This window comes from Dromiciops gliroides, chromosome 4 (genome assembly GCF_019393635.1).
Source record: "Dromiciops gliroides isolate mDroGli1 chromosome 4, mDroGli1.pri, whole genome shotgun sequence".
NCBI lineage: Eukaryota > Metazoa > Chordata > Mammalia > Microbiotheria > Microbiotheriidae > Dromiciops > Dromiciops gliroides.
The window spans coordinates 38,498,075-38,520,552 of record NC_057864.1 but is presented as its reverse complement, the minus strand read 5'-3'; the positions used below and the strand labels follow the sequence as shown (position 1 = coordinate 38,520,552).

Here is a 22,478-nt window from a genome sequence, read left to right as displayed (position 1 = left end):
TAGCTTCCTCCTGATAATAATTATCTTTTGTTAATTTTCTTGCACCACTCTCATTTCTTTCCCAAATTTTCCTATTACCACTCTTATTTGATTTTCGCAATTATTTTTCAAGTATTCCAGGAACTCTTCTTCATATTTTGTCACATTTCTATTTTTCTTTGACACTTTGCTTGTAACCTTTTTTTACATCATTTCTTCTGTGTTTGTTTTTTACCTTGCCTGTCACCATAGTGGCTCTTAATGGTCATATTCTTTTTTGTTGTTTCTTCATTTTGCCAGCATATTTATTGACATTGAAAGCTGAGTTCTGCTCAACTGGGAAGGAATTGTTCCAAGCATCAAGGCTTTTTTGGACTGCTGTTTTCAGAACTAATTGTGGCAGTTTGGAAGTTTTCAGTACTTGCAAGGTGGTGTGATCTAGAGAGATTAATGGGCTCTCCTCTCCTGGTCTATTCTCTTGTCCTTATCCAGGAAGAGTTCCTGATTCCCTCTAGCCAGAAACACTATTGTTCTTCAGGGCCCCTGCTCCCTTGAAAAAGAAAACACTGTTGCTCCTGATGACCATTGCTCCCTTGTTACTGAAAATGATCTCCACCTTAGAACTGTGCCCTCAAAGTTGGTATTGGCAAAATAGTTACCAATCAGCACCCTATCCTGTGCCCAATACTAGCATGAGTCCCATATAGTATTTTTCTGACCATTTTTCCAATCCCCCTGTTTCTGGACTGAGGGGGCCTGAAGTTGCTGTTACTGCTATAGCCACAAAGCGCTACATCTGGTATTATCTCCATATGTGCTCCAGGTCAGCTTCCTCCCTAGTAGCAGATCTCTCATTTTTGACCTCATAAGTTTTCTTGGACTCCTTCCTGCCTTACTTTGCCTTTCTCCTGCCTCTCTGAACTTTCCCACTTCTGCCCATGTTCAGGTGCTTTCTCACTCTCCACCAACATTTCAGCTCCCTTTTATTTGTTGTCTTCCTGAATTAGAATATAAACTCCTTGAGTGAGGGATTTTCTTTCTTTTGTTTCATATTTGTATTCCCAGAGTTTTGAATAAAGACTTGCATTAATAAGTGCTTAATAAATCTCTTAGGTATCTGTCTGTCTTGTATAGAATAAATTAAGCGGGACTATAGAAGAACATACTAAATGACTCCAATAATGTAAATGGTCCTGCCCTACCCATTGTACTACAAAGATTCCACCTGTAAAATGAGGCAGCTAGATTACATGAAGGTCCAGCCTCATTCTAGCTCTGGAGCCATTGAAAAAGGGGAGAAGTCAAGCTTTATGCTTTCTAGACCCTTTACTTTAAAGAAGCCATTCACTTAATGGAATGAAGCCTCGTCTCAACAACACTGAGGAGATGGATGGTCTTCTTGTGAATTTTCCCCAATATTCATTACCCTACATAATGAGCATTATTTTTCCTTTTTAATACTTAGTTGAATTAAAAGCAGATAACACACACATTCACAAACACATACAAAGAAGTCTCAGTGCCATTTTTAGGCTGAACAATTACATTCTATAACTTTTTTGAGACATTGAAACCCATTTTATTATGACATTGATGGGCCCAATGCCCTTGTCCCTATTCCAAAGCATTTTCTTATACCAGGTAATAAGCTTCTAAATTTACTGTTAATAGTATCTACAATTGAAGTCCACCAGGAGGACTCTTTACTCTCAGCAGACTTAATGTTTCTTTGTAGTTTCTCTATCTGTCTCTTTATCTCTTCAGCTTTCTCATAAAACCCTTCCTCCATCAGCTTCTTTTGTTCCTAGGACAAGACAAAAGCACATCAGCATTGCACATTGGTTAGTTCCCATTGCACCAAGCACCAGGCACCTCTGTGTTTCTCTGCTGCATAAGATGTGAGCCCTAAGTAGATTAGAAGAGGGGAAAAGGCACAGGGATTTCTCCTCAAGGGACATTCTTGGGCAGTGAAAAATCTATCTAGAGGTTAGGCCTTCTCCGCCATGACTCAGTACTTCCCCACTCCTAGAGAGAAGAAGCTAGACTTCAGGGCCAATGCTGAAATCTGTAACAGCTGAACATAAGGCCAATTGGGTTGGAATCATGGTCCTAAAAGGGGGGATCTAGGTGGTACAGTGCTGGACTTAGAGTCGGTAAGACCTGAGTTTGAATCCTGCCTCTGGCACTACCTGGGACTGGAATCATGTTCCTTAAATTATGATAGCATCTCATTCCCCAGGTTGTTGTGAAGATAAAAAATGAGATAATGTTTGCTTTGTAAGCCTTATAGCGACATATCAATTGTAAGCTATGATTTTCATCATTATTCTCAATCCATAATCAAGTGGCCCAGCTGTCTACATGTAAAATAAAGGCATAAAATACTATAGAGAGAGTGACTCAGGATGGGCTCAAGTCAACTCCAAAGTGGCTTGGCCCTTTGTCCAACACTGACACAAATGTGAATCAATATCTGCTCTCTCTATGACTAGCTTGAGCTGTCTCTAACCAAATTCCATGGGTTTAAACAGGGTCTACTCTATACCTGGCTCTTTGGCTAGGGACTTATTGATAATGGTTCTAAGAGAACCAGGTCAGCCACTGGCTATGTTCTTGCCCAAGGACCCAGCAGTTCTGGGCTCAAGTAGGAGGGTACAATTGGCTCAGTCTGGGATACTTGGTGTCATCCTAGCAGCCCCAAACTCCAGAGAACCCTGGAATTAACTTCCACTGTCCATGGTCCTTGGAATTACAGATAACCTCACAGTCAGCTTAGATTTATTTAGGGTCTTTGTTGAGGACAAAGAGGCTTTGATCTGAATTCTGAAGGTCCAGTCAGAAACAGGTGGAGTGGCAGCAAATCCAATCCAGTCCAATTCAATTTAAGGTTTTCCTCTATGTGCTATTGTGTTAGAAGTATTCATCATAGGACCTTAAATGTTCATGGCAGTTTGTGGTTTTCAAAGTGCCCCCCCACCTACCCTTTTAATAGTTAGGAAAGTTCCTTGCTGCCATAATTATATTCAGGAATGTGGCTAGGTACAGAACATAATGGCCTTGTGCTCTGGACTTGCATTTGCTGTTGTGCCTTTCTTGGCCCCCTCTCATTAATATGAGGCAGTGTTGCTTTAGAGAGAAAGAGACTGAGACAGAGACACAGAGACAGATGAAGAGAGACAGAGAGACAGACAGATGGACAGACAGAAAGGGAAGGAGAGAGTGTGAGAGAGAGAGGGAGAGAGAGAGAGAGAGAGAGAGAGAGAGAGAGAGAGAGAGAGAGAGAGAGAGAGAGAGAGAGAGAATGAGAACCTTAGAAAGTCAGGACAACCTGAATTCAAGTCCAAACTCTGATACATCCTGGCTCTGTGACCCCATGTATTTTCTAAGACTATCCTGCAGTGTGGTACCAACTGTACTGCTAGAGGAAGTCTTCTCACTACAGTTGCCTGCATCAATGAAGTACCAGAGCCAGTTCATACCCTATTATATTTGCAGAAAAGAGCCAAGGATTTGGGGACTAACACATGGGAGGGTGTAACTTAGCCCTCTACAGTTTTCAGCAAGGGTAGCCCATAGCAGATGCTACCTGGGACACGTTTAGTAATGGGAGTTAGGCCAGGACTTCCTGACCTCAAGACAGAGAGCATCCTGGCAGCAATAACGCCAAAGATTAATGATCAGGAAACAGAATTCAAAAACCAGCCTCCAGCCTGAATGCACAAAGTCGTTGGGATGGCCCTGGATCTTTGTTCCAAAAAGCTTAGTCCCTGGGTTCTGGAATCTTCTTCTGGAGAGAAAAGGTTTATTTCAGCTGAGGCTCAGAGAAATATATGGATCTCCCATAGAGAAAAAAAATGACACTGAGGGATGTACCTTGCACTGATGACTGTATGTTAAAGTATCTGCCTTCTATAAAAAAGCTACAGCAGAAAAGCCTCTGGGTGTTAAAATATTTGCTTTGAGCTAATTGTGTCTTCTGGCTGACTAGAAAAACACAGACATTGGTAGGGCCTTATGAACTTTGAGTCTTAGAGGTTGTGGACCTATAGAATAACTTCGGTTTGGGGTAGACTTGTCTAGGCCACTCACTATGAAAGCTGAGGTGATGCCCTGTGAAGGACACAAAAACTATTTCATCTGTACAACAATTGGTGTATCACTTCCCAAGCACAGCCACTGCCCCAATCTCTGTGTACCTTTAGCTTATGGTCCAGCATCACTTCCTGTTCTCTCAGGATCTGGATCCTTTCTTCCTCCATCTTCCTTTTCAATTGCTTGATGTTTTCTTCATAACTTTGCTGCTGAGCTTCCATCTTTTGCTGCATTTCCATCTGTTGCTGTTCCAACAACTTCTTCTCCTTCTCAGCTGCTTCCCTATTAGCCTGTTCAACTGTTTGATGGAATAGAAAACATGAAAAGATTAAATAAGGTGAGGCTAGTTTTCATTTCCTGTCAACAAGCTTTTATTAAATGTTTACTAGGGGTCAGGCTCCCTGTACCTTTCAAGGTCTTCTCTTGGTCAGTGAGAGCTTGATCTGTCTTCAGGATGGATTCTTCTGTCATTGCCAGTGACTGTAGAAACTTTTGGAGGACCTCATCTGCCTGGACAATAAGACAGACACATAATTTTCCCCAGACCAAGTCACTTTTGGAGGACCTCATTTGCCTGGACAATAAGACAGACACATAATTTTCCCCAGACCAAGTCAGATGCTAAGAAGGGCATATCCTCTGTGGCAGGAGAAATATCTATATAGGCTAGACTGTTCTTTTCCTTAAAAGGCATTGAGGACATTTTGGGGACATGATTGACTCAGGAGACATTGATGTGAACTACTGGTCAGTGAGTACCAAAGAGCCAGGGCACAAGAAGGCACAGCTTTGAGTATCACATTTCATTACAAGCTCGACCTTGAAGTACTAGGCCCACCTGCATCAGGCTTGGCCTAATAATGACCCTCATATGACCTAGCTTCCTAAATTCCACAGCATATTCTCTAAGCAGAAGGGAGGAATTTTTGTTATGAACTTCCAGTTGAGATGCGAATTAAAAAACCAAAGGTGTCTAAACATTTTTCTCTTAGGTAGTTATTCGCAGGAGAAAGTCAATGCTCAAAAACTTAGTTGGACCAATGGAGCCCGCCATGCAGAGTCACCAGGCCTGACCCCCAGGTCTTTCCTCACCTTTATCCCTTTCGTAGACACTTGATGATAACTGTTTGTTATTTTTTCTCTTTCTTTCCTGTAGAGCTTGTAACCCCCTGGCACAGAGAAGATGCCTTGAGAAATGGACTCCATCAATGTTTGTGAAAGATAATCAAGCTTAACTTGACAATATCTGGTTGATTCTTCCTCATTTTGTTGTATGAAATAATTCTTCTTGGTTTCTAAGATTTGCTGCCAGTGAGATGGAAAGACAATCAGGGAAAAGGAAGAGATGTTAGTAATAATAAAAACAGTTGATGATTGGTACAATGCCTCAAAGGGTATCAAAGTGCCCTATTTTATTACAGAAGGAGTAAGATTCTAAAGAAACTGTTGGGGGTAGCTAGGTGGCTCAGTAGATAAAGCATCAGCCCTAGACTCAGGAGAAGGACCTGAGTTCAAATCCATTCTCAGACACTCGACACTTATTAGCTGTGTGACCCTGGGCAAGTCACTTAACCCTCATTGCCCCACAAAGAAAGAAAGAAAGAAAGAAAGAGAGAGAGAGAGAGAGAGAGAGAGAGAGAGAGAGAAAGAAAGAAAGAAAGAAAGAAAGAAAGAAAGAAAGAAAGAAAGAAAGAAAGAAAGAAAGAAAGAAAGAAAGAAGCTGTTGATAAAAGGTCTATTTATTTTGTTTTTTGTGGTAAGATATATATTGTGGTAGAATAAAACTTTAAATTTTGGCCTGGAAAGCATGGAGACTTAGGTTCTGGGGGTTTTTTTTGTTGTTTTGTTGTTGTTGTTGTTGTTGTTGTTGTTGTTGTTGCTTGTAGGGCAATGGGGGTTAAGTGACTTGCCCAGGGTCACACAGCTAGTAAGTGTCAAGTGTCTGAGGCCAGATTTGAACTCAGGTACTCCTGAATCCAGGGCCAGTGCTTTATCCACTGCGCCACCTAGCCACCCCAGGTTCTGTTTTAAAATCTGCTATTTTAGGTCTGTATGGACAATTCACCAATCCTTTCTGGGGCCCAGTGTTCTCACTCTCAAAATAAGGTGATTACATCAAATGATCGCCAAAGTCTCAGCCAGTCCTAGAATCCTATAATAATGATTTTCCCTTTGAGCTGGTCAAAGTAAGTGCTATAAAGTTAAGTAGGACTGAGCAGACATTTGTATGGGCAGGAAATGCTTCTAGAAGGAATCTGAAGGTTCTGGGGATAAGAAGGTGTGTAGCGAAGAGTGAGTCTGTGAGCTTCTGTGTTCTGAGAGAGCTATGATGCCATCAATTCAGCAAATATGTGAGTGGGTGACATTTTGTCTTCTAAGAGATAACTAATTTCAATGGGTCACAAGGAGGAAAAATCTTTTAATGCCAAGTGAGATTTAGGCCTTCATGCCTCCGGCTTTCTGGAGATACCAGGCTCTTCTCTTATGATGTGGGAATACAGATCCCAAGGTCAAAGATATTGGAAAGAGGCTTGGTTTCATTCAGAAAAGAGAAGAAGAAGAAGAAATAGCTAAGAGAACATACCACCAGTTCCATCTGGAACTTTTGTGTGTCATCTTTGAAAGAATGCTTCATGAAAATTGAGATGGCTTCTTTTTCACAGTCTGTATGTATATTTATCAAGTCCTGGAGAGTGTCCATACGCAAGTCCACCTTTAGGACCATCTGCTTTACATAATGGTTGGCAGCTTTTTGCACAGCAGCTGAATTCTCAGCCTGAGCCAATGTCAACACTGCATTCTCCAGGCAGGGAATGTCTCCACTATATATCATCTTCACATAGGTTTCTAGCAATCTTCCCAACCCTGATATATAAGATGAAATGAAAGATGAGGCAAAGAGAAACCTTTATTCAATTTGATCCAAATGTAAATTATCTGGTAGAACCCATGCGTAGCTTTGGATGGCTTTGACAATATTCTTAGCAAATGGCTTCTTTTTCTTTTTTTTTTTTTTAGTGAGGCAATTGAGGTTAAGTGACTTGCCCAGGGTCACACAGCTAGTAATTGTTAAGTGTCAGAGGCCGAATTTGAACTCAGGTTCTCCTGAATCCAGGGCCGGTGCTCTATCCACTGCGCCACCTAGCCACCCCAGCAAGTGGCTTCCAATCACAATTAGATAACTTTTACTTAAAGGAAGTCCATAAACACTCAAGGCAGCCTCTTCATTTCAACAATTTAAATCTTTAAGAAGACTCATTATTTACCAAGCCTAAATATACCTCTTAGCAATTTTTTTCCCATTTCTCCTAATTTTGACCTCTGAGTCAAGGAGAATAGATCCAACCATTCTTCTATGGGTTTATTCTTATGTGAACTTCAATACTTTCACTGATTTTAGTTGTCCTTTTCTGGAAATGTTTGATCTTGTCTATGTCTTTCCTAAACACAGCATACCAGATGAAGCCTAACTGGAGCCAAATAAATACAGGAGAAAAATTATTTCACTCATTGTTGGCAATGAAAGCTTAAATAAATTTGTCCTTTAGACTATCAACTCATACTGAACTTGTATGAAATTGTATGAAATTCTCCAGATTTTCCTCCAAGACTTGTTTTCTATCTCTACCTCCTCTACCCTCTATTAAAGTTGATTTTTTGAAACCAATTGGAGAACTTTTCACTTATTTTTATTAGGCCCCATTATTCATTTGGAGTCATCGATTTATCCTGCCAGGAAAAAATTATATCTCGTTTCTTTCATTCAGTGTATTAGTTGTTTCTCTGAGCTCTATGCCACGTGCACATTGGATCATTATTCCATTTGCATCTTCTATAATGCGGTCATTGTTATTGAGGAAGGTATAGAGGTCCAGAGAACGACATTATAGACTTCCCTTCAAGTTCACCTCAAGTTATCAAGGGCTATTTTGGCAGTCTGGTCATTTAATATGTTCTAAATCCACCTAACAGCATTGCCATCTATTTGATATCTCTATCTTGTTCATAATCATAGCATGACATACCATTACATATTCTGTTGAAATCAAACTATGCTAAGTTGACACAATTTCTCTGGTCTACATCAATCCAGTTACAGGGTCAAACAGCTTCATCTGCTGGATGTTAGTGACCACTGCTTTCCTTTCTTAGTACTCACAAACCATCCCCTTAATCATGTGCTTTATAAGTTTATCAGAAATGAAGTCAAAGTCACCAGTTTATAGTTTACTAATGCAATTTGCTTCTCCTTTGGAAAATTGAGGCAATCGCCTTTCTCTGCTCCTGTGGAACCTTTCTAATGGAGTTTTAATCTCCATCAAAGATCACTGACAAAGATCATTAACATCAGAGTGCATATTCCTAGGGATTTGTAAACTGAAAGATAGGGAAACAAGAACAAAGAAACCCACATCCATGAGGAGATAAATACAAAAATCTTTCAGTATCTGTACACAGACAAAGAAACAATAAAACCCAATCAAGTATGCATTAGAGAAAAGAAAACTCACTCTTCCCATTGACCATGATACCCCCACTAAGGGCCTTGGGTTTTGCATTGGAAAAGATGTAAGAGCAGAAGTTGTCTGCCTGATCTTTGAATGCAGGATCCAGTTGGCTTTCCTGGACATCTTCAAGATGGGTTAAGAGTGATTTATCATTTGTTGGACGGTCAAATGTAAAACACTTCCGTTTTGGAAAGAATTTCCTGATGCACTCTCTTGGAAGGTTGGCCATTTGAACCTTAGGGTTCTTGCCTGAGGGATAGGAAAACAGAGATGATGTTAAGGCAGAGGCTTAAGCCTGGAAATTGCTATATTCAAGTCTTCACATATTCAGTCTTAAGGTAGAATGATAGACACAGAACTTTTAAAACTAGAAGTGATTTAGGGAAATATTACTAAAAATCAGAAAACAATTCACTTCTTGTAAGGATAATGTTTTGTGTTATTCAGAGTAAACACCTAGATACATACAGAGAAAATGGATTTATCTCAAATCTGAACAGAACCTCATACAGATTCAGTGTTAAGCTAACACTAGCTAGAACTCTGCAAATTACTGTTTTAATTATAGATAATGTAGAAAGAGAATTGTGGCTCCCTAAAATGAAAAAGACCGAAGTATGAAAGTATGAAATCAGGAAGAAGACAGATGCCCAGCTTAATAAAAGGAGATGCTCCTTGTTTGAGGTGTAAAGAATTAATTGTTATTTGAGGTTTTTATGCCTCGGCAGGCACTGGCCTGGAGCTCCAAACTGCATGGGCGCTGGCACCACACGTCATCAGCACTTGCTGACGCCTACATGGGCCTGGCAAAATTATAATGATTGGAAGCCTAGTGAGGGCAGTCATGTGACTGTCAGAGCAGCCATCCCATTGGCTGGGGCTGTGTGGGTTTTTTCTGGGATTGGGGGAGGAGAATCGGGCATTCTAGCTGGATGCTGGAAGGACAGGAGGTCTGCTGCATATTCTCAGCTGATTCCTGGGCAGTGGTGTCTTCTGAGGTTGCATAATTTCCCTTTCCCCATGGTATTTCCTTACCCTTGATCCCACTGATCCTGTTTGTGTGGGTTTTTTTAAGTTCATTCTTGTTAAAATAAATCCTGTTCTGTTTTGAGGGAGGCTGCCAGTCTCCTTCCTTGCCCCAATATTGCGGCAAACTGCTTAGCTAACACTCCCCAGTTAAAAATTGATCCCCACAGAAGTTAACCACAACCCTGCCAGTACAAACAGGATTAGCCATTGAGAAGAAAATGTCTCCAAAGTCATCCTCAACACTTCTTTCTCATCTATAACCTCTGTAACCAGTCATTTGCTAATTCTACCTCCCAACATCTCTTTAACTTATTGACTTCTATCCACTTACATCCCACAATCACCAGAGTTCAGGTTCTCATTACCTTTCACCTGGACTCTTGCAGTAGCCTCCAAACTGGTCTTCCAGCCTCTACTTCCTCCCCTCCCCTACTTATCACACACACATTACCAAACTGATATACCAGATGGACAAGTCTGATTATGGTGCTGCCTGACTCAAGAAGCTAGTCACAGTGCTTCCTTAATGTGTCTGGGACCAAACACAAACATGACAGATTTCCAATCTGATTTTAATTCTTCTAGATTCAATTCACACTGCTCTCCTCCCATCCTCTTTTTCACTGGTATTGGCTTCCCTATTCTCTGTGTATGACATTCTATCACCTATTTGTATGTTTCTATGCCTGGACTCTTCTCCCTGTCACCTTTTCATCTGGAACATGTAGCTCTCTGCAGCCCTCTGGTTTGATAGTACTTCCTACAAGGGCCCTTGATGATTCCTGTAGCTCTTTAGTCCTTTTTACCTCTCTTGTCTCCCACATTTATTCTATTTTTACCAACTTATCTTTTACCTTTCCCCCACCATTAACATGTAACCTTTTGAGGTAGGCATTTTTGCCATGTATACTGAGAACCTAGCATAGTTCCTTGGGTAAAGTAGATATTTAATTAATTCCTCTTGACTGGAATTGAAGAAACTCATTGTTAAACATGATTTAGAGGGGCAACTAGATGGTGCAGTGGATAAAGCACTGGCCCTGGATTCAGGAGGACTTGAATTCAAATCTGACCTCAGACACTTGACTCTTACTAGCTGTGTGACCCTGGGCAAGTCACTTAACCCCAACTGCCTCAAAAACAAAACAAAACAAAACAAAAAACATGATTTAGAGACATTTCCAGTGAGATCAGCATCCCTGCCTGTATGCCATCAGAGAGTTACCAGCCCACAATGAAAATAGTGTATAATTAGAGATTTGTATATTTAGGTTTGTAACCCATTATGAAGTATGTTACAAGAAGAAAGGTTACTAGAGCAATGACAGAGCTGAATGGGAGCATCTGATGGCAGTCAGAAATCTTTAGGAGAAACAAAATATATTTGAGAAAGACAGAGCTAGTGTTTCTCTAGAATTCTCAATGGAAAAACCATCTCTTCTCACTACCTAATGGATATATAGCTAGGGTTTTCTTTTAGAAATGTTGAAATCCAAATACTTCATTTTACAGATGAGGCAACTCAGGCTTAGCGACATTAAATGATTTGTCCAAAGTGACAAAGGCTGTAAGCACCAGAGGTGTAATTTGAAGCCAGGGCCTCTACTCCAAATGTTATTCCCTTGTTGATGTACATCATGGCTTCTCAAGGACATAGCTATTTATCTCTTGTTATGAACAAGTTCTATGCTGTTAGCAGAGAGGAAGAATCCCTTAGGCCATTCCCTGGACTGAATGAAATAACCCTGAAAATCAAGTCATTCCCTTTCATTGACATTCCATGCTCACTAATAAACTGCAAGACATACAGAAACATCTCCCTCCTTTTTTAAGTTCCTAAGATACAAACCCATCGCAGAAGCTGGCAAAAGGCAGTTATCTCAGAGACTATTCCACCTTGGGAGAGGTCGATAGAGCATGGAAATTCTGAACTACAAAAAAGAGATTAACTGACCTTCAACAAAGCCATGAGAAGGTTGATAGCTTTCAGACTCCATTTCTACAATCCATGAGATTCAAAAGTATAAGGCTCAGAAAGAAACAGCTTAGCTCCAAAGAAATGGAAAAAAACATTTGTTGTCATTTCCCCCTGTACTGCCCAGGGCTGCCCATGTGCCCAATCTCGATTCCTAATAAATTACCTTTACTGAGTTTCAAGGCATTTTCCAGATACTCATCTGGGGTGATGGGGTGCCCATCCAGCTTAAGCTCCAGCGTGAAATCCCGCACAGTCCACACGAAGTCTGGGAAGAAGCCCACAAATTCTGCTGAGTCTTCTTCTCCCTCAGCATCAGGTGAGGATTTGACCTTGATTAGCTCTGTCAGCTCTGTCACATATCTAAGATTGTGGATAAGGAAAAGGAAACGCCCACCAGCATCCACAGTTCCTAGTTCTCCTTGTTCCTCCAATGAATCTTATAAACTCTCTCACCACTTTTCCTTCTCTACTGATGGGATTTCAATCATAGATTTAAAAGGAGAAAGGAAGAGCTTTTCAGGGGAGGCCCTGGTCAACCTCATGTGTTCTTCAAACAACTTGGTGAGATGCCAGTTCTCATCATGGTTCCGTATTGCTATAATATCAGAACAGAAGCACTTGTATGAAATCAACATGTATTAAGTGCTTACTGTGTATCAGGCATTGGCCTAAGTGCTGGCAATACAAATAAAGGCAAAAATATGTTCCCTGCTCTCAAGGAGCTCACAGTCTAATGGGTGAGATAATATACAAGCAATTATTTATACCATATACATACATATATGCATGTATGTGAATATATCTGTGTATGGATATCTATGTCAATGATAATATTGGGGGCAGCTAGGTGGCACAGTGGATAAAGTACCAGCCCTGGATTCAGGAGGACCTGACTTCAAATCCGGCCTCAGATACTTGACACTCACTAGCTGTATAACCCTGGGCAAGTCACTTAACCTCATTGCCCTGAAAATAAATAAATACATAAATAAATAGATAAATAAATAAATGAGTGAGTGAGTGAATGAATGAAATAAAAAATAAGGGGCAGCTAGGTGGCACAGTGGATAGAACACTGGCCCTGGATTTAGGAGGACCTGAGTTCAAATCTGACCTCAGACACTTGACACAAGCTGTGTGACCCTGGACAACTCACTTAATCCCAATTGCCTCACCAAAAATAAATAAATAAATAAAATTATAATATCAATATAAATATATAATGTAAATGCCAGGTAGTCCTTGAAGGAAGGCAGTATTAATGGGGAAAGTAGGAAAGACCCTTTGCTGAGGGTAAGATTTGAACTGAAACTTTGAAGACAAAAGGAAAAGTTGGAATTAGAAGGGAGAAGGGAGAGAATTCCAGGCATAAAGGACAGTCAGTAAAAAGTGAGGCAATTGAATCTCAAGTATGAGCAACAGCAAAAAAAAAAAAAAAGATCAACATCAACATGGTCTGATTGTAGAGTATTAGGAGGAAATATATAAGAAGACTGAAAATCTAAGAAAGTAAATGTCAGTAAAGGGTTTTAAAAACAAAACAGAACATTTTATATTTTATCCTAGAAGTAATAGGATTGACTGGTGTTTATTAAGGACAGTGACATTGTCAAATCTGTGCATTATGAAAATTACATTCACAACTGAATAAAGGATGGACTAGCATGAAAAGAGACTTGAGGACAGCAAACCAACTAGCACTCTATTGAAATAGTCTGGGTGTGAGGTGATGAGGACCTGCACCAGAATGGTAGCAATATCTCAGGAGAGAAGAGAATGTATGGGAGATATGTTATGATGATATAAATGAAAACTCATAACAACAGATTGTATATTGGGAATGAGAGAGAGTGTAGAGTTAACAGTGGTTGAGAGGCTGAAGAACTGGAGGGATGGTAGTGTGCACAACATTAATAAGAAGTTGTGGTTTGGTGGGAAAGGTAAATAATTCTGTTTTGAACATGTTGAGTTTGAGATGTCTAGAGCACATCCTATATAAGATGTCCGATAGGTACTAGAAATGAGAAACTAAAGCTCAGCAGAGTGGGGAGGGTGAAAAGTAGATGTAAATATCATCAGCATAGAGACTATAATTAAATCCACTTGAGCTAATGAGATTACTAAGCTAGAAAGTATAATAGGAAAAAAAACAGCTCAGAGAAGAACCTTACAGGACACCAATGGTCAGTGGCCATGACTTGAATGTAGATCCAGTATAAGAGACTAAAGAGAAGTCATACATGTAGTAGGAGAAACAGGAAAAATTGTGTTATGAATGTCTAGGTGGGGGTATCTAAGAGAAGAGCTTGATCCCCAGTGGCAAAGGTCGCAGAGAAGTCAAGAAGGGTGATGATTGAGAAAAGATCAATAGATAATAATTTAGAGATTATTGGTAACTCTAAATAGAGGAGGTTCAGTTGAATGGTGAGGTCAGACTGCAGACCACAGAGGGTTTAGAAGAAAGAAAGAGGAAGGAAAGTAGAGGCAGTGATTATAGGGAACATTCTCAATGAGTTTTGCTAGGAAGGAGAGTAGAGATATAGGATTGTAGCTTTTTCAGATAACTGGATTAAGTGAAGGGGTTTTTTTAAGAGAGAGGGAGACAAGGCTGATTTATAGGGGTAGATTGAAGGTTAGTGAAAGAGTGGGGATAATAGAGAAGATAACCTCTTGGAAAAGACAATATGAAATGGAATCAAAGGTAAATTTAGAGGAGTTCGCCTTGGCAAAGAGGAGCCACCTCTTCATGTGAGACAGGGGTGAAGGATACAATGTATGGAGAAGACATGAATGATGTAAGAAAAGGGAGAGGGGAAAAGAGGGTTGACAATGAAAAGGCAGAGGGATAGATGGACTGATGAAGGCATTTCAGAAGTCTTGAACATGGAAGTGGAACATATATGTACAATGGCAAACTCACCCAAGGCTTCAGTTATAGACCTGGTGCCACACTGTAAGGCAAGGATCAGCCAAGCTGGTTTGAGGACATTGACCCTAAAAAGTTGGCCACCTAGTTACGGTCATCTCTGGGAAGAGTAACTTAAGATGACAGTTCCTAAAGTGTGGAGAGCTTGTCATCTGTCCTAGTGAGAGGGCAGCTGTCTCAAGCAAGTCATGGATGTTCTGATGTTCTGAAGTTCTAAAAGGATACTGCATCTGTTCCAAGGCCTGGTGGTTGATGGTGCCCATGCTGTTGTAGACAAATATGCTGCTGAGCAGGATGGCCAGGGCAAAGATCCAGGAGTCATTCTGGGAGTCATCCTACAAGACAGATTATGTCAGTGGACCTATTATTCAATCCTCCATCCATGACACTCTATGACCCTCAGTATTAGTGGTCAGTTCCACTGGAGTCAGGAAATACTCATATATTCAAGAGTTGGTGCTTTAGGTTTGACACTGGAGGCTGTAGTCTAAATCATTGCCTGGAATATATGCCTAAAAGATTATCTATCTGTCTGTCTATCCATCCATCCATCTTTCTGTCTGTCTGTCAATACTTAACTTTCTAATCTAAAAAATCAGAGAAAGATCAAGGCTGGTAAAACTAGAATCTATTTTTGTATTCAGATTCACCAAGGAAGCAAGATGCCCAAGAGAAAAAGAGAGGTAGCCTGTGCAAGTCAAGTCAAACTATCACTACCACCTTGACCACCACCTCCACTGAAACTTGGATAGAGACAGTCCAGGACTCTGAATTCAAGATTGCTCTACCTATTGGAATAACAAAACCACCTGTATATCTGTGAACATGTTACCTCTTTGCTATCTGGACAGCATTTGGGCCTAAAGTTCCAGATCAGCCAGCAAGGGGGACTAAAGGAAGTGGGAAGCACCTGAGAGGGACCTCCAGCAGCTACTTGGGTTCTAGATCACTCTGTGTTTGGGGGGTGGCTGGGCTTCCAGATGGCTCATGAGGTTTGTAGCACCAAAACTGTAGCACCAAAACAAACGCTCAAAATGATATACCACCACCAAATGGGGCCTACATCATTTCTATTTTTGTGTGGAAAGATCCCATATCTGATGAATATCTGTAATGGTTTTTTTTTCCTAGTTTCCATGTATTCTAGGGCCATGATGGTGACGGCGCGGCACAGACGGTCTCTCTCTCTCCAAAGGTGGCCTTTTTCGGTTTGGTGAGTTTTTATAAGGAATATAGACTAAGCCTAGACTTAAGACGATTTGTATTGTATTTCTATTTTCCTATCCTTCTAATCAACATCACCTTGTGACTACCATACAATAAAGGCTCTATCTAGAAAACCAGAAGCTTCTTCCATTTACTAGTCTGGGAGATAAATTAGGGAAAAGTTAAGTAGGGGAGATTTATGATCTAATATCCAATTTTAATCTCACAATGGGCAAGATGATATGACAAATATAGGGTGAAAAAAAATTGTTCTAGCTTTCCTTAGGGGGTGGATTCTTAGGTGGGAGGGAGAGAGAGAGAGAGAGAGAGAGAGAGAGAGAGAGAGAGAGAGAGAGAGAGAGAGAGAGAGAGCTCATTTAGTCATTGTTGAACTTAGGAAAACAGGGAAGTTTCTTCCAACTGGTTGGGGGTATAGGGCAAAATAGTTACAGGCAAAAATATTGCCAAGGGAAATGGATATGAAAGCAAGCCCAGGGGCCAGAGGGGATTTCTTTAATCTTTCATAGACGTTTGTTCATTGCCAAGGGAAAGGACCTTGAGAATGAAATCTCTCCATTTTCCATCAGTTGTTTGGAATCCAGGCACCATCACCCTGTCATGTCTCCCCCAGGACAAGCTGATCACCTGAAATCTCACCACCATGCTGGTCAACCATGATTTGTATTCTCAACTCCCTCAGTTGCCTCTCCTCTCTGATTAGAAAGTGAGAGGGTGCAGCAGTGAACTCCTTCCAAAGCCTTCTTTTAGAGGAAGCTCACGTCACAACTTTCCAGGTAACTCTCTACTTTCCAGCAGCAGCTCTGCTTGGTTTTGACTCCATGCACCAGATGTCCCCTTGTCCTCTCTGCCAGTTTCAGTTAACTTTTGTCTTCCTCCTTTAGGTTGTAAGCCGATGGAAGGCAGGGCCTGTCTTTCTTTTTCTTTTTTGTATATTCAGCATCCCACAGCTACACAGCCCAAGCCTCCCTTGGCAATACGCTGTCGTACCCACACACAGGCCTGTCAGGGGTGTCATTCCTCCTCATGTCAGGCAGATACAGGGAGGGGTGAGCAGAATGTCACTGATTCCATTTACCTTTTCCACATCTCCAAGGCCCTCAGTGTCAAGCAGAACTAAGGTATGGTCAGGTAGGCTGGGGTGAGGGACACACCACATCCAGATGCCCTTTGTGTGGGACTGCACAGTGGAGCCCAGGGAGAAGCCTGCAAGGGAAGGAGGAAACATGAGCACCCAGTGGAGGCAGGAAGCTCAGAGACTGCAACAGCCAAACTCAGGGGTGCTAAAGGGAGAAGATGGGCAGCTCCCCAGTGGGGAAAGGAGAACAAGGATCAGAGTTAGCATTTGTGTGGCCCATTTTCTGTGTGCTCTCTCATTCTTTCTTCACAGTAATCCTGGGAACTAGGTGTTCCTTTGTCTCCATTTCACAGAGGAAGAAACTGAGACTGAGGGAGGTAAATTACTGGCCCAGGGTCACAGAGCCAGTAAGAAGCTGAGGCAGCTTTCACACCCAGGTCTGCCTGGGTCCCAGTCCCACATTATCCAATATAGGGACAGAGGAATTTATGTCTTCAGTTCACCCAGAGCATTGTGAGGTTAGACTTATGGGGTAATATTTATGGTAAAGTGTAAACAAGATCAATGAGAGCTTCAGGTGTGCCTGGAGACATCACCTTTCTTAATGATATCAGCCACACCCAAGACTTCAAAAAGTTTAGACCAACCCCAGAAACCTGAGCATAGAGAATAAAGAGCAGCCCAGAGGAAAGCATGATGGGAGTGTTAGTAGATGGCAAGGAAGCAATGGTTCCTAGTGGAGCCCTGGACACATGACAGCTGTGGGACCCTGGATAAGTCATTTAACCTCTGTGTGCCCCTCCCCCATGCATTCCCCATGTCTTATTTCAGGATGAAATGAGATGGCCTGTCATCCCAGTTACAACCAACACCAATTGCTGACCAACTGCCACATTTGGGTAAGTAATCTCAGGATGTATGTGAAGAGCAAGCAGCATGTCCCAGACCATTGGCCTTCCTGCCAATCTGGACCCAAGTCCAAAATCCAGGAATGCAACTCTCACCCAGTAGAGAATGCACCCTCCATTCTTAGTGCTACTAAGAAAACTTCTGCCCCTCACCGGACTAGAAATTCACCTTCAATGAATGTGTTAGGCATTCTGAGTAGAAATCAATAAATGCCAGGAGGACCAAATCACCACCTCCATTTTGATCATCCCTTCCCCTCTGATGGAGATAGCTCAGATTCCTTCTCCCAAAACTCCTAGGAAGAACACCTCAGCCTCTAACCGTGATCAAATTTTTCCTTCTAGCCTAGCCCCTGCAGCCATTATCCTGGGGATCATCCCCTTTGGCCAAAGGGTCACCCACCCCTACCAACATCTCTGCCAATAGTTGAACAATTGTCACTTACTGGCACTACCTATTGAAAGCAGGCAAGTCTAAGAGCCCTGAAAACAGGAGCATCCCTTTCACCCTGGACACCAGCCCTCCCCAGGCAGCCATGGTGCAGGGAAATCAACCTTGGATCTGGCCACTGACTCTGCAGGTACAGCCCCCATTGCTTTAGTCACCGTAGTAAGTTTAGACCCACAACACAACACGTTTATCATCCAAATCCTTGGAACTGACCGGTGGTTCTGCACAAGTGGTTTTAATCAATGGAAAAGACAAGAAAGAAGACACATCACTTCATGATTTTCTTCTGAACCCTTAGGACCAATGAGCTTTTCCCCATGACTTGAAACTGGAACCTCTGCATGCTAATTCTTCATTAGAACAGGAGCTTCTTGACAGTCGGGATTATCTTGATTTTGTACTGGCACCATCAATACTTACTTAGCGCAGTGCTTGGAATTTAGGCCTTAATAAATTCATTCATTCATTAAAATGAAGAAAGAGAGGTGGGAAGATTCTAAAGATAAATTTGTTGATATTGTTCAGGGTTCACTTTGCATCAAATTATGTCAATTCCAAATACATTTCAGTACACAAGCCATGTGCAGAAAGCCCCGAAAGTAACAGGCTCTGGGTTCAAATCTTGCCTCTGTTGTTTACTACCTGTGTGACACTGGACAAATCTCTATGCACATCTGGGAGTGTGTATGGGGTGTTCAGGAAGGACTGGTACCTCTGCTGTGAGGGCTCTCTTATGCCTTTTCAGGGCTGCTCATCTACCTTTGGTGTCTATCTCTCTCCCAACTCTCACCTCTGACTACAAAAAGCTATAACAGGAACAGCAGCCACACCCCAGTAAAACCATCTAGGCAGATGGGCTAAACCAGAATAAGGATAACTGGGAGACCTCAAATCTGTCAGTAAGTTAAAGGAACATCCACTCGAAGCATGTGAGACTTTCCCAGGAGAAATGGGTCTCCATGTCATGAAGATATTTCATGGGTAATTAATTTAATTTAATTCACAGTATTACAGGTGGACACTCCATCTCCTGACCCCGTCTCTCCTGCCTGCAATTCTCCCCCTCTTCATCTCTGAACTTTGGCTTCCCTGTTTTCCTTTAATTCTCAGCTACAGTTAAGTGAGTAACTTTTCTTGATCCCTTAATGCTAGTGCATTTCATCTCATGATTGTCTCCACTTGACCTTGTATAGGTCTCATTTGTACACAGTTGTTTGCTTGTTGTCTCCTTTGTTAGTCTGTGAGCTCTTTGAGAGCAGGGATTGAATTTTCCTTTCTTTGTGTCTTCAGCACTTAGAATAGTTTCTAGCACATAGTAGGCACTTAATAAATGTTTGTTGATTGACTGGAAGGCAACAGTAAACCAGGGGCCAACTTTTAAATCTTTATTAGGTCTCAGATATGCCTTGTAGCAACTCGGACCCTGTTGCATAATATGCTCCAAAAATAGACTCCCAGAGGCCCAAGACTCACTTACCTTTGTTCTTTCCTGCCAGTCTGTTCATCAGGTAGGATTTTCCAGTACGGTACAGGCCAACAATGGCTACCACCACCACTGGATTGGTAATGGAAGTAAGAATCCCCAGGGCTTCCTGGTTTACTGTCAGCTCTTCATTCCTGTTTTCTACCAGACACATGGGGGCCTGCATGGGCACTGCTGCTTCCATGGTCACCTGTAAATGCAGAGGAGCCCTTAGACAGTAACCAAGAAGCAGAATTCATGCCATCCTCAACTCAGACTGCTGAGGTGAGTGAAGTATTAGTAACCACAGAACAGAGGATGCTCTGCCCTTGTGGAATTCTATTTTCAGGAACACAGAACTGATGATGGCAGATAACATTGATGATGATGGTGGTGGAAGAAATGATAATTATTTTTATGTATTGCCTTAATAGTTCCACAGCACTCTACAGATATTATCTTATACCCCTGACAAGCCTGGGAGACTAAGCACAATTATTATTTCCATTCTTACAGATGAGGAAACTGAGGCAGACAGTTTCTGGGCTTAAACACAGGTCCTCCTGACTCCTGGCCCAGCACTCTATCCATACCACCCAGCAGCCCTAACCAGCTCTTCATTCTTGATCTCTAGGGGCTGTCACTTGGGGAAAATATTCCCAGTCTTTGAAAGTCCTACTGTAGAAGGTTTTACCTGATGTAAGAATAATATCACTTTGCATTATGTTGGTCCAGGCCCACAGTAGTCATGAAAATGAGTGTTATAAAAGAGTAACATGGGACAATGTTTTTAGCTAATACTTTGAGGCAAATAGTTTTTTTTTTCTTTGTACCTGGTCCTAGTCCCTTCTTAGTGTGGCCTGAGTGACTTTGGGGTTATTTGTGTCCATTCCTCCCTTCCCCCACACCACCCTGAGGTTTTGGCACCTACTTCATGCAGCACTTGGAGTAAAGAGAATGTGCTAGCACTGTGACTACAAAAAGCTGTAACAGGAACAGCAGCCATACCCCAGTAAAACCCCCTGTGGAAGATTTTACCTGATGTAAGAATAATATCACTTTGCATTATGTTAGTCCAAGCCCATGGTGGCCATGAAAATGAGTGCTGTCCCCAGGCTGACAACTACAGCCCACCTAGAGTATTCTGAGAAGATAAGAGCAAACTTGGGAAAAACCCATACCTGTTTCACAAGACTTCAAGACAAACTGCCTGAATGATCTCACAAGTTTCCTGTTTCTCTCAGGTCTTCCTTTATTTGCTCTTCCTTCTCTTCTCTCCTCTTTCTGTTGCTTTTCAAAATGCTTCTCTTATTTATAGGAAGAAAGAAAGGATGGGAGGGACCAGAGAAATTGAAAGTAAAAGCAACTCTTGCTGTTTCTAACTCCCTAAGTCTAGAATGGGAGACTAAAGCCAACGCGTGGGTGTCGTGTTTGAGAAATGAGACAAGTTCCTCATTCCCCAGCTGTAGGCACTTCAACAGAAGTATTTTCTAATGTGAACTTCAAAAAGAGCCTACATGTCCATTGTACCTACCAGGAGAAGCAGAAAGCCCAGGACCTCACAGTACAAATTGTTCAGATACATGACCCAGATCACTCTACTAGGTCAGAGGAGTGTCCTTGATTTTGGCACTGATGAAATGCTAACACATTTGAACATCTTATCTGTTACCTTAATGCCATGTATAACAGACCAGGTTGCTTAGTGGATAGAGTGCTAGGCCTTGGGTCAGCAAGACCCATCTTCCTGAGTTTAAATCTGGCCTCAGACACTTCCTAGCTGAGTGACACTTATCAGGTCACTTCACCCTGTTTGCCTCAGTTTCCTCATCTGTAAAATGATCCGGAAAAGGAAATGACAAACCACTTCAGTATCATTGCCAAGAAAACCTGAAATTGGGTCATGGGGAGTTAGACATGACTGAAATGACTAAAGAAGAAAACAAAAGTACCAGACCAAGTCATACAGATATTGCTCACCTCAGAGAATCATGGATAGTGAAAAGGAAAACGTCAGCATTGTATAGTACCTTGGGCAATTATGCATTTTAGTAATCTATGCAGGGTTGCTCAGGAGAGCCTGGTGTTCCTGAATGAATATTACCATCCTCTTAATGGTAAGCTTCCCTTTGGATCTCTGCCTCTCTCTCTTTGGACCTTTTCATTGATGGTTGAGGTCATCGCTGAGGTCTGGCTAGCTACAGGTTTGTTTACATCTCAATGAGCATGAGTGGTTATTTCAGCCAGTGATAATTTGACTGATTCATATTATTGCGTATAGTATTTCTACTATCAGTCATTTATAATTTCTTAATCACCCACTATTGGCCCATAAAGCCTTCTGTGGAGATTTAGACAGTCAGAGAAGAGGAAGTCCAGTAGAGCTGAGAACAAATCTAATTTATATCAACTACTTACACCCTATTCTACAATAAGTTAAAAATGGAAATGGACAAGAAAAAAAATTGAAAGTAAACCATAGGGGAGGCAGCTAGGTGGCACAGTGGATAAAGCACTAGCCCTGGATTCAGGAGGACCTGAGTCAGGTCCAGCCTCAAACACTTGACATTTACTAGTTGTGTGACCCTGGACAAGTCACCTCACTCTCATTGCCCCACAAAAAAAAAGAAAAGAAAAGAAAAAAAGAAAGAAAAGCATAGCAGTACCTTTCAGACATATCTATGGAAAAATTCTTAGCCAAAGAAGGGATACAATGATCACAAAAGATAAAATCAGTAAACTGATTGCCTGAAACTGAAAAGCTTTTACACATAAAGAAATCAATACAACTAGTTAAATAAGTGAAGCTCTCCATTGGGGGAGAGATCCTTGTTCAAATATCC

The 22,478-nt window shown here is 41.6% G+C and overlaps 1 protein-coding gene across 2 annotated transcripts; it reads right to left on the bottom strand.

Moving 5' to 3' along the window:
- Positions 1–1,445: 1,445 nt before the first annotated feature.
- On the bottom strand, positions 1,446–20,938 carry LOC122755372 (guanylate-binding protein 4-like). 2 transcript variants are annotated; one of them, XM_044003719.1, is made up of 11 exons: positions 20,817–20,938; positions 19,651–19,846; positions 16,815–16,942; positions 14,738–14,847; positions 11,750–11,946; positions 8,583–8,828; positions 6,656–6,936; positions 5,164–5,376; positions 4,479–4,581; positions 4,176–4,369; positions 1,446–1,783 (listed from the first exon to the last, which is right to left on the bottom strand). In XM_044003719.1, the coding sequence occupies exons 2-11, from the start codon at positions 19,838–19,840 to the stop codon at positions 1,562–1,564; spliced, it is 1,884 nt and encodes a 627-aa protein (XP_043859654.1). In that variant the 5' UTR covers positions 19,841–19,846; positions 20,817–20,938; the 3' UTR covers positions 1,446–1,561. The 2 variants fall into 2 exon arrangements, with proteins under 2 accessions (XP_043859654.1, XP_043859656.1); XM_044003721.1 differs by lacking the exons at positions 16,815–16,942; positions 19,651–19,846; positions 20,817–20,938 and adding an exon at positions 16,364–16,390 and having other exon boundaries at positions 1,448–1,783.
- Positions 20,939–22,478: the final 1,540 nt, after the last annotated feature.

What these genes read in the sequence shown, in the direction of transcription:
- LOC122755372 (XM_044003719.1), bottom strand. Translation starts at nt 19,840, where the DNA reads ATGGAAGCAGCAGTGCCCATGCAGGCCCCCATGTGTCTGGTAGAAAAC. An exon ending in TGCCTTGAAACTCAGTAAAG is followed by an intron (nt 8,829 to 11,749) that starts GTAATTTATTAG and finishes CCTATCCCTCAG; the next exon opens with GCAAGAACCCTAAGGTTCAA. An exon ending in AGTTCCAGATGGAACTGGTG is followed by an intron (nt 5,377 to 6,655) that starts GTATGTTCTCTT and finishes TCTCACTGGCAG; the next exon opens with CAAATCTTAGAAACCAAGAA.